The sequence below is a fragment of the Molothrus ater genome, chromosome 9 (assembly GCF_012460135.2).
Source record: "Molothrus ater isolate BHLD 08-10-18 breed brown headed cowbird chromosome 9, BPBGC_Mater_1.1, whole genome shotgun sequence".
NCBI lineage: Eukaryota > Metazoa > Chordata > Aves > Passeriformes > Icteridae > Molothrus > Molothrus ater.
The window spans coordinates 17042126-17054432 of NC_050486.2; the positions used below are offsets into that span (position 1 = coordinate 17042126).

Genomic DNA, 12307 nt, shown 5'->3' on the forward strand with positions numbered 1-12307 from the left:
CTTCCTCTTTTTGTTAGGAGTTTCCTTGGTGTTCTCGCTTTGAAGGCTCTTCCAGCCCCTCTGAGGTTACAAACCTCCTCTGGATTTTCACCTGCTGAACTCAGGTGCTGTTCTCCTGCTCTCAACAGGAGATCTCTCCACTCCTCCTGCCTCTACCCCAGCTACTTCTAATTCACCTCCTCTCGAGCACCAGTGACCGGACCTTCCAAGTCTCACTCTGGCGCTGTGAAATTAAGATTTCCTCATGTCAGTGGGAAATACCTGCCTAGCAGGGCCTGCAGCAGTGTCTTTACCTGCAAGCTCCCGCAAATGGCTCAGGTGTGACACCCATCAGTGCCCCGGTCATTGCACGCCACAGCAGGCACAGCACGGGCTCCTGCCATTGCTCCCGCCGACAGGGAAGACGCTGCACCTGATGTCACCCCGTGCCCCACTTCACTGCCGCCCCCGGGCACTTCCTGCAATGAACTCGGAGTAGAAAACTGATCCTCCAGGCTAAAGTCAACACTCAAACTGCTAGCACGAACTAAGTAAGGAACTTCATTCACTGCACATCAAAATGACCCCCAAACTGGAACCCAGTGGGTATTTCCACCAAGACTCGCCACCTCGGTGCGAGAGCAGCCTCCCCCTGGCAGTCCCCACGATGAAAGTGCGAGGGCGGGGTTATTCCCGTGCCCGCGGGCGGGCCCGTCCCGGCACACGGAGCGGCCCCGGCTGCGCAGGCGCCGCGCTCCGGGCAGTTGTGGCCGCGCCGGAAAGTTGAGCTGGGAGTGCCGCGAGTGCCGAGCCGAGCCCGCCGCCGACCCCGCCATGTCGGGCTCCTCCAACGTGGCGGCCATGAAGAAGGTGGTGCAGCAGCTGCGCCTGGAGGCCAGTGTGACCCGCGTGAAGGTGAGCGCGGAGCCGCGACGGGAGGGGACGGGACGGCGCGGACGCGCCGCCATTTCACCGCCCCGGGGCCCCGCCCGCCGCGCCGGGGCCGGGGCCGCCGGCTCCCACCTGCCCTGCCCCGCCCCGCGGACCCGGCTGGACGGCGGCCACCGGGCTTCTCCCGGGGCTCCGTCGGGGTTCCCCGGCCGAGGCGAGCCCGGATCGGCAGCGCAGTCGCGTCCGCTCCGCCGCCACCCCTGCCCGGGGCACGGCCGCTCGCTCCCCGCCGCCCCTCGGGGCCGCTCCCCAGCCGAAGCGCTCCCCGGGGCGAGGTACGCGGCCCGCCCTGCCCGTCCGTGCCCTCGGAGCGAGGAGCGCCCTTCCCTCGGGCTCTGCGGGGAGCCCGCCCGGGCGGGGCGCACAACAGGCTGGGCTGGCCCGGCACGGCAAGATGGAGATGTCGCTGCCAGGCACACCGAGTGCATTGAACTTGTGCCGCGCCGGGGCGAGACCGCGCCTGGCACGGCAGAGAAGCCGGGCAAACTGCAGATACCGAGTGTCAGCGGAAGATGCAACTTTTTGAAACTTCGATCGCTTTATTGTATGAGTTCAGAGTTACGGCAAAGAAAAGCAAGACAAAGAATTTTTCACTGATCAGTTTTTAGCAAGGCACAGCATGCCAAAAACCCCTTATAAGGGTGCTCAGAACCCCATTATCTCATCATAAGGATGGCTTTCCAAGGGAGCCTGAAATGCAAGTTCAGTGTTGTAGAACATGTTAAACCATAGACAGTATTTTTGAATTGTTTATGCCAGAACAAGGATCTTCATATATTTAATAAAGTAATCTCCAAGATCTTGCTCATCTGTCACCCTTCATATTTAAAAGTTTACTATGGAAATTAAAACTTCCAAATCAGTTCTCATTCTTACATTGTTCATCTTCTTGTCTTTAAGAAACAAAAAAGCTACAATGAAATTATTACCTAAAATCTACATAAACTGTATTGTAGAATAATTTAGTAATATTCTATGTACTTTTCAACATAAAAACCACATCCTCGGTAAAGCACATTCAGTGAATTCTAATGCCAGCTTTTATTATAACTAGGTTTCTCAAGCTGCAGCTGACTTGAAGCAATTCTGCCTGCAGAATGCCCAACACGATCCCCTACTGACGGGAGTATCATCAAGTACAAATCCATTCAGACCCCAGAAAGTTTGTTCCTTTTTGTAATTATGTGAACTACTTCAGTATCTTTCAGTGGTAAGTTCTTGAATTACAATTCATAAACTCTTTTGTCATTTAAATGAGACAGGCTCTATGAAAGGCACTCAGAAACATCTGACTTGTGCAGCTGGTGTTAGTCTCGATCCCCATTTTTGGTCCTTTCTCCCTTTTTCTGGTCATAGCTCTGTAGTGGACACGTGCTGGCCATTGGTATTATGAGCAGCACTTTGCTGGTGCAGAGCTTCCACCAGTTTGTGTAGCAGAATGGTGGGACCAGCTACTACTGAGCTGCTCTTTGGACCAACAGTAATTGTACTGTATCTTCCTCTCTATAAGGGTATTATTTCCCTTTTCTCACTTAAAATTAATGTGGTGAATCCTAGTTGTGGCAGATAAAACAGACTTTGGTTCTTAAACTTCTAATGAACAGTTCCAAAAACAGATTAGTGGTGGTGGTCCCCAAGAAGAGCATGGACCACTGAGGGGGGAGATGCCCTCTCTGCCAAAAGAAAAAAGTATGATCTTTTTAAGAAGTATTTACTCTTAAAAGCCCATATGCCACTCAAGTAAGCTACTACAGGGGTAGCAGTTTAAATAACTAGAAACAGTGGAATACTCATTTGGATTTTCATTCCAGAGCTTTCATAGGCTCATTAGCACTACTGCTATCACCAGGAAGACTACTCACTCATCTGCCATTTTGGTGACTAGATTTTAGGCTAACCTCTTTAGAAAGGTGAGTTTTAGATCCACAATAATTTTGCCAAAATTCAGAGAGTCACAATAACTCGGTTATTTTGACCACATTAAATGCCTGATGATTTTACCGTGTTCTCTTTTACCATGTTCTCTTTTCCTGTTGCCCCTTGACGTGGATCTGTTGGAGATGAGAGCTCAGATGTTATTTCAAAGCACCTGATACACAGTTAACCATAGTTCACAATCCTTACAAATCTCATAGTGAGTCGTAACCTTGAAAAATTCTGGTTGTGTAGCTGACTTCTATCATCCAAAGAACTGTAGTTTGCTAGATTTAAATTGTGCTGTTAGGCAGCTTTATAGAAGGGTGACCGCAGTCAGATTGGATTGATAAAATTGTTCTCCCCACAAGCAGACTGTAGAAAAGTTGCAGATGTGTGTACTAGCAGAATAACCACGTTTAAAGGCTACAATAGTAACAACATAGAAGTTGATTGTAACTATTTAACCAGCAAAACTACATCCCACATTGTTTTGAGCAGTGAATTACAACACTATAACTGAAATGTGCTTTAGAGTTCTTGTAGCTTTTAAAGTTACTTCTGTTGTGAATTTTTGCCAATTGCTGTTACTTTAAAAAAACCCACAGATGTTACACTAGTGTAGCTTCAGCTGTAAGCATTAATCCAAGGAAGAAATCAGATCATCTGTAAGCATTATAGACTGAAAATTTAAGTACAGTTTATTTGGCTTTGTGTAATCTGTGACATGTACAATTTCCCACCGAGGTTTGCCAAGGTTAAGAAATTCCTGGATTCCTGGGTGTAGATGTAGGAAGACAGTGTTTCCTCTGTCTCACACCACACCTGCATACACAGGGCTTAATATCTTCTTTCTCTGCTACAGCCTTTGGAATGGAACTAATTTCTGGTTTAGTTACACTACCTCTATGTGAAATTACTTCACTTTGCAGTATCTGTTGCAGGCACTTCCTGAAAAGAGGTGATTCTTTGTGTTTTCTTGATGAGCCAGTAGTGTTTGTGTTTGCACAGTCAGCACCACCTCACTGAGGAGGAAGTGTAATTTGTTAGTTACACAACAAATTCCCTGCTTTTCAAAGGCAAAGTAGAAACCTGGTGTTTTGGTGAGCAGAAAGTGACTGGGAACAGCTCCTTCTTTCACTTAGCAGTTCGGTTTCAAGTAGACACTAAGCTTCAGTTCTTTTGTAAGAGCTTTGATTATCTTATTGTATCTTTGGGCATGACTTCATTTCAAGTTTATTTCTTAAACTACTAAAACAGCTGTAGAAAAAGAGGATATTTTTTCCTTAACAGTTGTCCATGGCATAATCTGAAATATGTACTCTTTGATTTGCTGATACCTTTCTAACTAGATCTTGGTTTTGTTTTTCAGATCTTTTAGCATCTTTTCCTACCTGCAGATGTGTGTATGGGCAGTGCCTCAAGGAGCGGCCTGGTTAGAAGTCTGTAAAAAAGCTTAGCTTTAACGTGCCAAATCTAACTCTAAAAGTGCTACTGTCGTCAAACTTCTTACCATCTACCTCTCCAGATGAACTGTATGTTAGTTACGGATTTCTGTTTCATACGGGAATCAGTTTTATACGCCAAGCAAAAAATAAAAGCGTCTTGACTTAGTCTGGTCTTGAAATTACTGTAAGAATTAGATTAACTTCTGGGCATGGTGGCACCTCACAGACAGTGCATCACTCTGTAGCAGCTGGAGAGCAGAGAGAGGAGTGTAAATATTCTCTGCTGCTGCAAGTCTGCCTGGGGTTAACAGTCCTTCAGAACAATGAGGCTCCAGCAGTACCATACTTAGAAGCATAACAGAAATAGAACAGAAAAAAAATTGGGACTGTTTATAATTCAGCTATACAGCTGGGCCATATCATAGACATCACATTAGGACAGAGTAAATTATTCTTAATCTTAATGAGGAATTCTGCCCTAGGAGATAACTTACTCTATGTGCCTTCTTATTCATTAGGTAAATATGAAAAAGCACTTACAGCTGTACATGAAAAGAAAGTAGCTCAAACAAAACTTGACCTTTTAGCTGCCAGTGAATGTGCCAACTTCAGGCAAAACAGTAGTTTATGTGCAGATAATACAAACTTGAGTGTTGCTGTGAGGCTGAAGAAGCATTTTTAAAATTTTAATGGGGAAAACCCTGCTCAGAGACCTCATAGTCACTGAGCAGCATTTTTAAATGATAGCTTTATGAATGTCCTGTAAGGGGGTTTTACAAGTTCTTTCCCATCCTTTAAACTGCTTTGGGTATACAAACCTCTTGTCAATGTGATACTTACAGAAGAGATGCCTGTAGGAGTTATGCATATTGTTTTTGTAACTTCAGCAACATGCCTATTTTATGCAAAATGCTAATGAAATAAAATACCATGGATTTCATGGATTGCATACTGCCTTCTCTGTGTTCTCTGGATAGGAGAACCTTTTTGGAAAAACTCTACCCGTACTGTCAGGAACAGCATTCTGTAAGTTAGAAATAAGTTTCATATATTTATCTCTTACCTGATTAACTAAAGATGTCTGGGTTAACTGAAAAAATAAAACGGAACTGTAAAACTAGAAATATTTTATTTTGAAAATTTCTTTAACCAACATGTTTGCTGTCTTTGATGTTGTGAAGCATAGTCTGTTTCTACAGCACAGCAGCACTTCTGGCAAATCCTTAGTGATGGCTAAATGACAAGTTGCTCAAATACAGCCATAGTTTTTCCTGCTAAACTGGAAAAAGTTGCTGTCCTTGTCATGTCGGCTACAAAAAGGAAGAGAGGCACATCCTACTTGATCTGCTGCTGTAGAAAGTTTTAATGTTCAGTATCATTATCATTCATTAGTAGTCTAAGATCATCCATAGTTCAAAGCAGCTGCTGTATTCCTGGTCACCAGCAACTGGCAGATTTCACTTACAAATGGAATTTTCTTCTACTTGTGTCCATTTCTCGACGCTGAAATTTAAAAGAAAAGTTGTTTACCAGCAAGTTCATGCAACAGGATGAAACAAACAAGGATGGCCACTCCACTTGATAGCAGGGCAGACAGTGAAATGTAGCTATTGTACAGTAGAGTTGCAAATAAGTAGTTATGGTATATTAACATTCATTGTCCTTGCTATTTTTATTTTTTATTTAAAATACAGCAGGATGTTTCTGCTTTGCATGACTTTTAAAATACACCTCTAAATAGTTAAGTTAAATACTTTGACACTGAGAACTGCATTTATACCACTTTTCTAGGGTAAGATTTTTAGTTACATTTCATGTCAGATTTAGTCTCCCCAAGCAGAACTATTATCATTACTAAGACATACCTTATGAATCCACTCATACTCTCCAAATTTGGAATCAAAGGTTCCTTTTTGAAGTGACCTCAGCTTCAATGTAAAACGTGGCCCAAGTTCTTGAATTCCCACTTTCTTTTCACTCTTGAAGATATATCTTGGGGAAGAAAAGAATTAAAATTAGGAATTAAGTTACAAGATTATTCTCTCTCACTTGTAAATGAGTATTGTGGAAAATGTCACCTGTGGAATCTGAAAAAGATGTAGTCTCTCTGGTTGTGAAATGTAGCTACTTGTCTTCCAATGAACTGAGGATCGTGTGGGAAGAGCGCAGCAAACATGCGGCCGATGGAATGGCCGAGGCGCGTTGTGAAATTATTCAGGATCACTTCAGGGACGTGTTCCGTGGGCTCCTTCCCTTTCCGCTGAAATCAGAGTAACAAGAATGCAAAGAACAGACTGAATGCAAAAGGATTTTAATGTATTACCAAAGAGGTGTTTGAAATAGAAGGACAGGGCCAAAACCACGCCCTAATCATTCTTTCAAACACAATCTAAGTTCATAAACACGTAAAGGAGCGGCTGGTAACATAAGGATCTTTGGTTCAACAATATAAATTCAATGAAAAAAACACAAATAATTTTACATTTTCTCCTGCACCATTTTTTACTCTTAGCAGAACCTGTTGTAGTAGACAATGCACTCTACCTATCATAGAAGTATTCCCCCCATACCAACTAGGGATATATGGGACTGAGAGTATATGGGCTTCTTTATTAAAAACTAAGTAGAGATTACTTATTTCAAAGAAGAAAACCCATTTTACTGCAAATTACTTAGGGCTAAGTAAGCAATAGTAAGAAGAGGTGACAGGGCTATAGGAACAAGAAGACCTTGGTTTAATTCAAGACAAACTACATCTAATGAAACCTTTTACACTGCTGATTTCATATACCCTATTGTGTCTATGCTAGACATGTGGTATTTCCTACTGATGTAGGTTATCATCTGCTATTTAATGATATGATTTTAAAAATACCTGTCAGATTATAAAATACTTGGCAGTTAAAGAAATACAGCAAATAAGCTTGAAAATGGAAATATGCTGCTTATGAAGTAGTATACACTAGTCCTTAGTCTCCTGTTAGCTTGCCAAAAAACAAATTTACAAGATCAAGCTGAATCATATCAAAATGCAGTTTTGACAGTTGAAGTAGACTGGATATATTTATAATTAACAAAGAGATAACCCATTTTTCAAATTTTTTTGAGTCTCACCTTTATTTCTTTACGCAAACGCACACTGCTCATTCTAAAATGAGCAGTTGGACCATCAGGCAGGTGACTTAAAACAAGACCATCTGTGCACCAAGTTAAAGGCTGGTAAAATCAAGCATGTAATTTACAGAGGAATATTCAATGCAAAATGCAGTATTACGTTAAGAGGTTTAGATCCATAATCTATTCCCAAGGTTTTGTTGTATGTTCAAACATACATTCCCAAACTAGTTAAGTAGCTTTCTGAAGGATGTCCATTACATGCTAACAAGGGTTCTCCTTTACTGCTTTCTCATTTAACAAATTCGTAAATTTTCTGGCATGTTTTATCTAGCCAGAAAAAAAAAGATGGATCGTCCTGGTCAGAAAAACTTGTTAATTAATCAAACTGTTATATTTACTGAAATAATAACTGCTTAACGATGCATTACAAACAACAAAAAAGTGCCAACACTTTCTTTAATCAATCCAAGTTCCATTAGCCATCAGACACTCAAGTTGGCACAGTGATTTTTAGCTCTGTAATTTGCACTGAAGAGAAAGAAAACAGAATAAAGTAGATCTCTGATGTACACGACAGAATTGTTTCCTTTCCCTGATAAATACACAAAAGGATACTTGGTATTTTTCGATCTTCATTAATGACAATTAAATCTGTGAAGTCCCTTGCAATGCACTGTGGAATGATTCTTTTCAAAGCCAGCCCTCTTCGGTAGAAGACGTGTGAGTTGGGTATAACAGTAGCCAGCTGCTCACAGAATCTCACTGTTCTCTGCAAAACAGGGGAGTTAAATTGCAGGGTGCAGGATTCAGCTGTTAGGAGAACAGAAGGTTGGTCATTCCAACTACACTCCTTGAGCAGATATTACTTCCAGTATCTCTTTAAAGATTTGAAGATAAGCTATTAAATTACTTCGTTCAGTTAGTGCAAAAAATTTGCAGTAAAGAATGCAGTACACCAGAGATTTTTTTAAGGACTTTTTTCCTCCTCCTCCATCATAGAAAAGCAGGAAAATGCAAAAAGCATACTCTCCACATTCATTATTTATAAAGGACACTGCTTTATAAAAAGTTCACAGAATCTCAAAATACAATATAACTACTTCTTCATTAACTCATGTCTGAGTTTTCAGACCAACTGTTTGAGGTGTATTTTTTCTTATTTTTAAACCAATTTCTTTTATGGCTTTCGAAAATGTCAGTAAACTCTTCAATCAGGCAATGCTGATCATTTCAATACAAGAACACATGCACAAGTTTGGGGTTTTTTTTATGTAGCAAACAGTGCTGGAGAAACCAATGGATTACATACCCATACAAGGTTATTGTTGGGCACTAAATAAAATGACAGAAAAAATCCATGTGAATGCTATTATCTTCAGTTTTAATGTAACAATCACAGGATGAAAACCCTGGTATCTTATAACCATTTGGTTTCCAAGTAAAACATACGTACCCCACGAGGTCGGTCTGATGTTGTAATAAGAATTTTGGGAACAGTCTGTCTATTAAAGTATGGTGCAAATTCATCAGTTGCTTCATCAAAGGCAACCTGGAAGAACAGAAGTTTTGTTAAATCCACCATGTACAAAATACCTGAGGAACAATTGTTCGATGGGATCTAAATTTCAATTCACAAGATCTATTCTGTAATTAATCACCTGAAGGCACATGGTTTTCACATTTTTAAGAATCTAGTGTGATGAACACGGGCAGCTTTTACTACCAATATCAGTATGGCAATTATTAAATACAGATAGTGAAAGAATGACATCACCTCTTAGTAAACCCATCATGTGTAAAAAGTAATTAATCAAGAGATTAACAGGAAAGTGGGGATTATTCAGTTTCATCAGTCAGTTTATGTCTCTTGTCAGAAAAACAGTGGTTAACTTATTAGCACATGCAGTTACCTCTTCATCATTGGGATCTACAGTGGTTTCATCATACACTCGTTGATTTTCAATAGTCTTTGGTACAGGTTTTGGAGGTGCCTAAAATACATAAAATTGATTAACATAACATATTAATGTCATTATTAAATGTATTGCAAATACCACATTCATACTATGACAATACTGTTTGTATTTCTATAGAGAACTGCAAGTATTATTTATTTGATGCCGCTTTTAAAAAAGAAGCTACATAACTTTAATTAAAATATGCATAGCTATTGGGACACCAGAGAGCATCAGATGCAGAGAAGCAGCACTGGAACAACGTCACTTTTCAAAACAAAACAAAACAAAAAAAACAGGGGAACTTCTTCCATTTGTATTTCTTCTGTAGAAGAAAAGGATTCTGCTTTCAACTGCAACACATTTTAACCTTGATATCTAGAATTTAACGACTAATAGCCCTTAATGTTTACCCTGTTAACTTACACTACTCTAGTGAGACTATTGTAATACAGGAACTCACATCTATCTTCAATCAGTCCAGGAAGGAAGCAAAACCTTTCCTCACAGTTAGGCTTGGAATCCAGCAGATAACTGGTCTGGGCATGGTTTGGATAGCTCTGATTGTTTTAATCTACACAGAAATTAAAATTGGAGTACAATTCCTAATAATATCAACACAAGTGCCACAGGAATCACATCAGAGACAGCTATTCAGGAGTGGTGTTATGTTATGTCTCTGCTAGACAGCAGTGTCTCTGAAGGCTACCACAGCCAGCGAGCACAGAGCGCATACAATCATAGAATGGTTTGGCTGGAAGGGACCTCTAAAGGCCATCTATTCCAGTGCAGTGAGCAGGGACATCTTGGACCAGACCAGGCTGCTCTGGGCCGCTCCAACCTGGCCTTGAGCGTTTCCAGGGATGAGGCATCCACTCTGGGCATCCTGTTGCAGTGTTTTATCACCCTCACTGTATTCACTGCTCCGCTTCCCTGAATTCTGCGGAGAAACCCTTTGGCTCAGGAAGCTGAGGAGACCCAGCTCCGGGCAGAGCTGCAGGACCCTCACCCTGGCGAGCGGGGGGGAAGGAGCGGCCTCGCCGCCACACTGGCTCCTGCGGCCGGAACTCTTACTTTGTCTCCGAGAGCCTCTCGCTCCTTCCTCCTCTTCTTCTTGAGGGCCAACTTCTCCTGCGGGCAGAGGAACAGCGCTCCGTTAGCCAGACTCGCCAGGCCCGGGCCTCCCCCGCCCCGCGGCAGCAGCCCACCCCACCTTCCTCTGCTGCTGCTTCCAGCGAAGGAACATGAAGTGCCGACGCTGCTTGTTCTTGATCTCGGACACGCTGAAGGTGGGCGGGAAGAGCACCCGCTCCGGGGCGGGCGGGCCGGCGCCATCCCCCGGCCCGGGCCCGCTGCCCTCACCCGCCATGGCGCTGCTGCCGCTACGGGGCGGGGCCGGCCCCTCACCCTTGGCCTCTGCCCCGCCGGGCGGTGCCGCGCATGCGCTGCACGGGGTTCGCGCGGCGGGCTCAGGGCGGGTTCGCTCAGGGCAGGGCGGGCGGGCGGAGCGCGGGCATGGCGCGAGCGCCGTCGCTGGGTGTTCCGAGGCGGAGGGGACCCAGGAGCGTCATCATTCCTGCTCTTGGCCCTGCACGGGACCGCAGGAGTCACCCCATGTGCACATACCATGTGCCAAACGCTTCTTGACCTCTCAGGCTGGTGTGGTCACCACTGCCCTGGGGAGCTGTTCCAGTGCCCAAACACTCTCTGGGTGGAGAAACTTCTCCTGACATCCAACCTAAACCTGCCCTGACTCAGCTCAGGCCGTTCCCTCGGGTCCTGTCAGTGTCACTGAGCAGAGATCAGTGCCTGCTGCTCCTCTTCCCCTCCCGAGGAAGCTGTGACTGCAGTGAGGTCTGCCCTCAGTCTCCTCCAGGCTGAACAGACCCAGTGCCCTCAGCTGCTCCTCACAGCTTCCCCTCGAGGCCCTTCACCATCTTTGTTGCCCTCCTCTGGACACTCTCTAATAGTTCAGTGTCTTCCTTACATCGTGGTGCCCAAACCTGTACACAATACTCGAGGCTGAGGGCAGAGCACAGTCACCTCTCTCAACCCACGACATGTCAGGGCTCATTGCTCAGCAGACAGCGAACCTGGAGATAAAATCAGTGTATTTCATAGGGGTTATTGCTGCAGTGTTTTTTATAAACCAAGTTAGCTGTCAAAGTGGGAAGCTCTGAGCAAACGTGACACATTGATGGGTTTACGTTACTGCAGGTAACATCATGGCCCAGCAGTGCCTGTACATGTGCACACTTTCAGACCTTTGCTCAAAGTGACTTAAGTTTTGGGGAGCACCTGTTTATTAGGAACCATAGGCGTTTTGATGATAATGTTCCCAAAATTAGTTTTATTCCATTAAAGTCTGTAAAAACTTGATGTTAAAATGAAACAAGAACTCCTACAGCAAATTAGAGATTCAATTTACATAAAGTCATTTCTATTCCTGAGCTGATTTTCATGCTTAGAGATGTGCAAATACTTCTGCACAGCAAAGACTACACAGTGGTTTATAGAAATTGAGTACTCAGGGATTTGGGGGGGGCCTGTTCTAAATTGGAGACATTTTTAATTTTAGACTGCAAAATTCTGAGCCTCAATGGGACTGCTTAGTTCCATTTGTCCCAAGAATTTTTTCAAAGCTTGATGTCTACTAATTTTATATACAAGTACATTTTGTCTTTACTATGTCTTTCTCTCACTAGTAAAGGGAAAAAGAAATCTGTTAACATAAACGTAGGAAGATAATGAAAAAAACCCCTAGAAATAACCAGAATAATAGAGAATGTCCTAAGCCTTGTTCTGTCCTATAAACAAATTTTGTTCTGCAACTCAACTTGCTTCACTGAGATTACTTCTGCTTAACACAGAAAGGAAAGATCAAAGGCCTCATTATGCACAATCCCATATATTTCTGGCCTCGCTCTCATTTTTGTCAAGAGA

General features: G+C 43.2%; 2 protein-coding genes across 2 annotated transcripts; one reads left to right on the plus strand and one right to left on the minus strand.

Annotated features, from left to right (window-relative positions):
* The first annotated feature begins 732 nt into the window (after nucleotides 1–732).
* GNG5 (G protein subunit gamma 5) lies at nucleotides 733–5232 on the plus strand. Its single transcript, XM_036387962.2, has 3 exons — nucleotides 733–894; nucleotides 1985–2140; nucleotides 4217–5232. The coding sequence occupies exons 1-2, from the start codon at nucleotides 814–816 to the stop codon at nucleotides 2108–2110; spliced, it is 207 nt and encodes a 68-aa protein (XP_036243855.1). The 5' UTR covers nucleotides 733–813; the 3' UTR covers nucleotides 2111–2140; nucleotides 4217–5232.
* Nucleotides 5233–5402: 170 nt separating this feature from the next.
* On the minus strand, nucleotides 5403–10754 carry RPF1 (ribosome production factor 1 homolog). Its single transcript, XM_036387961.1, has 9 exons — nucleotides 10578–10754; nucleotides 10439–10495; nucleotides 9320–9400; nucleotides 8863–8958; nucleotides 8025–8178; nucleotides 7407–7489; nucleotides 6371–6552; nucleotides 6158–6284; nucleotides 5403–5795 (listed from the first exon to the last, which is right to left on the minus strand). The coding sequence occupies exons 1-9, from the start codon at nucleotides 10731–10733 to the stop codon at nucleotides 5754–5756; spliced, it is 978 nt and encodes a 325-aa protein (XP_036243854.1). The 5' UTR covers nucleotides 10734–10754; the 3' UTR covers nucleotides 5403–5753.
* Between the last annotated feature and the right edge of the window lie 1553 nt (nucleotides 10755–12307).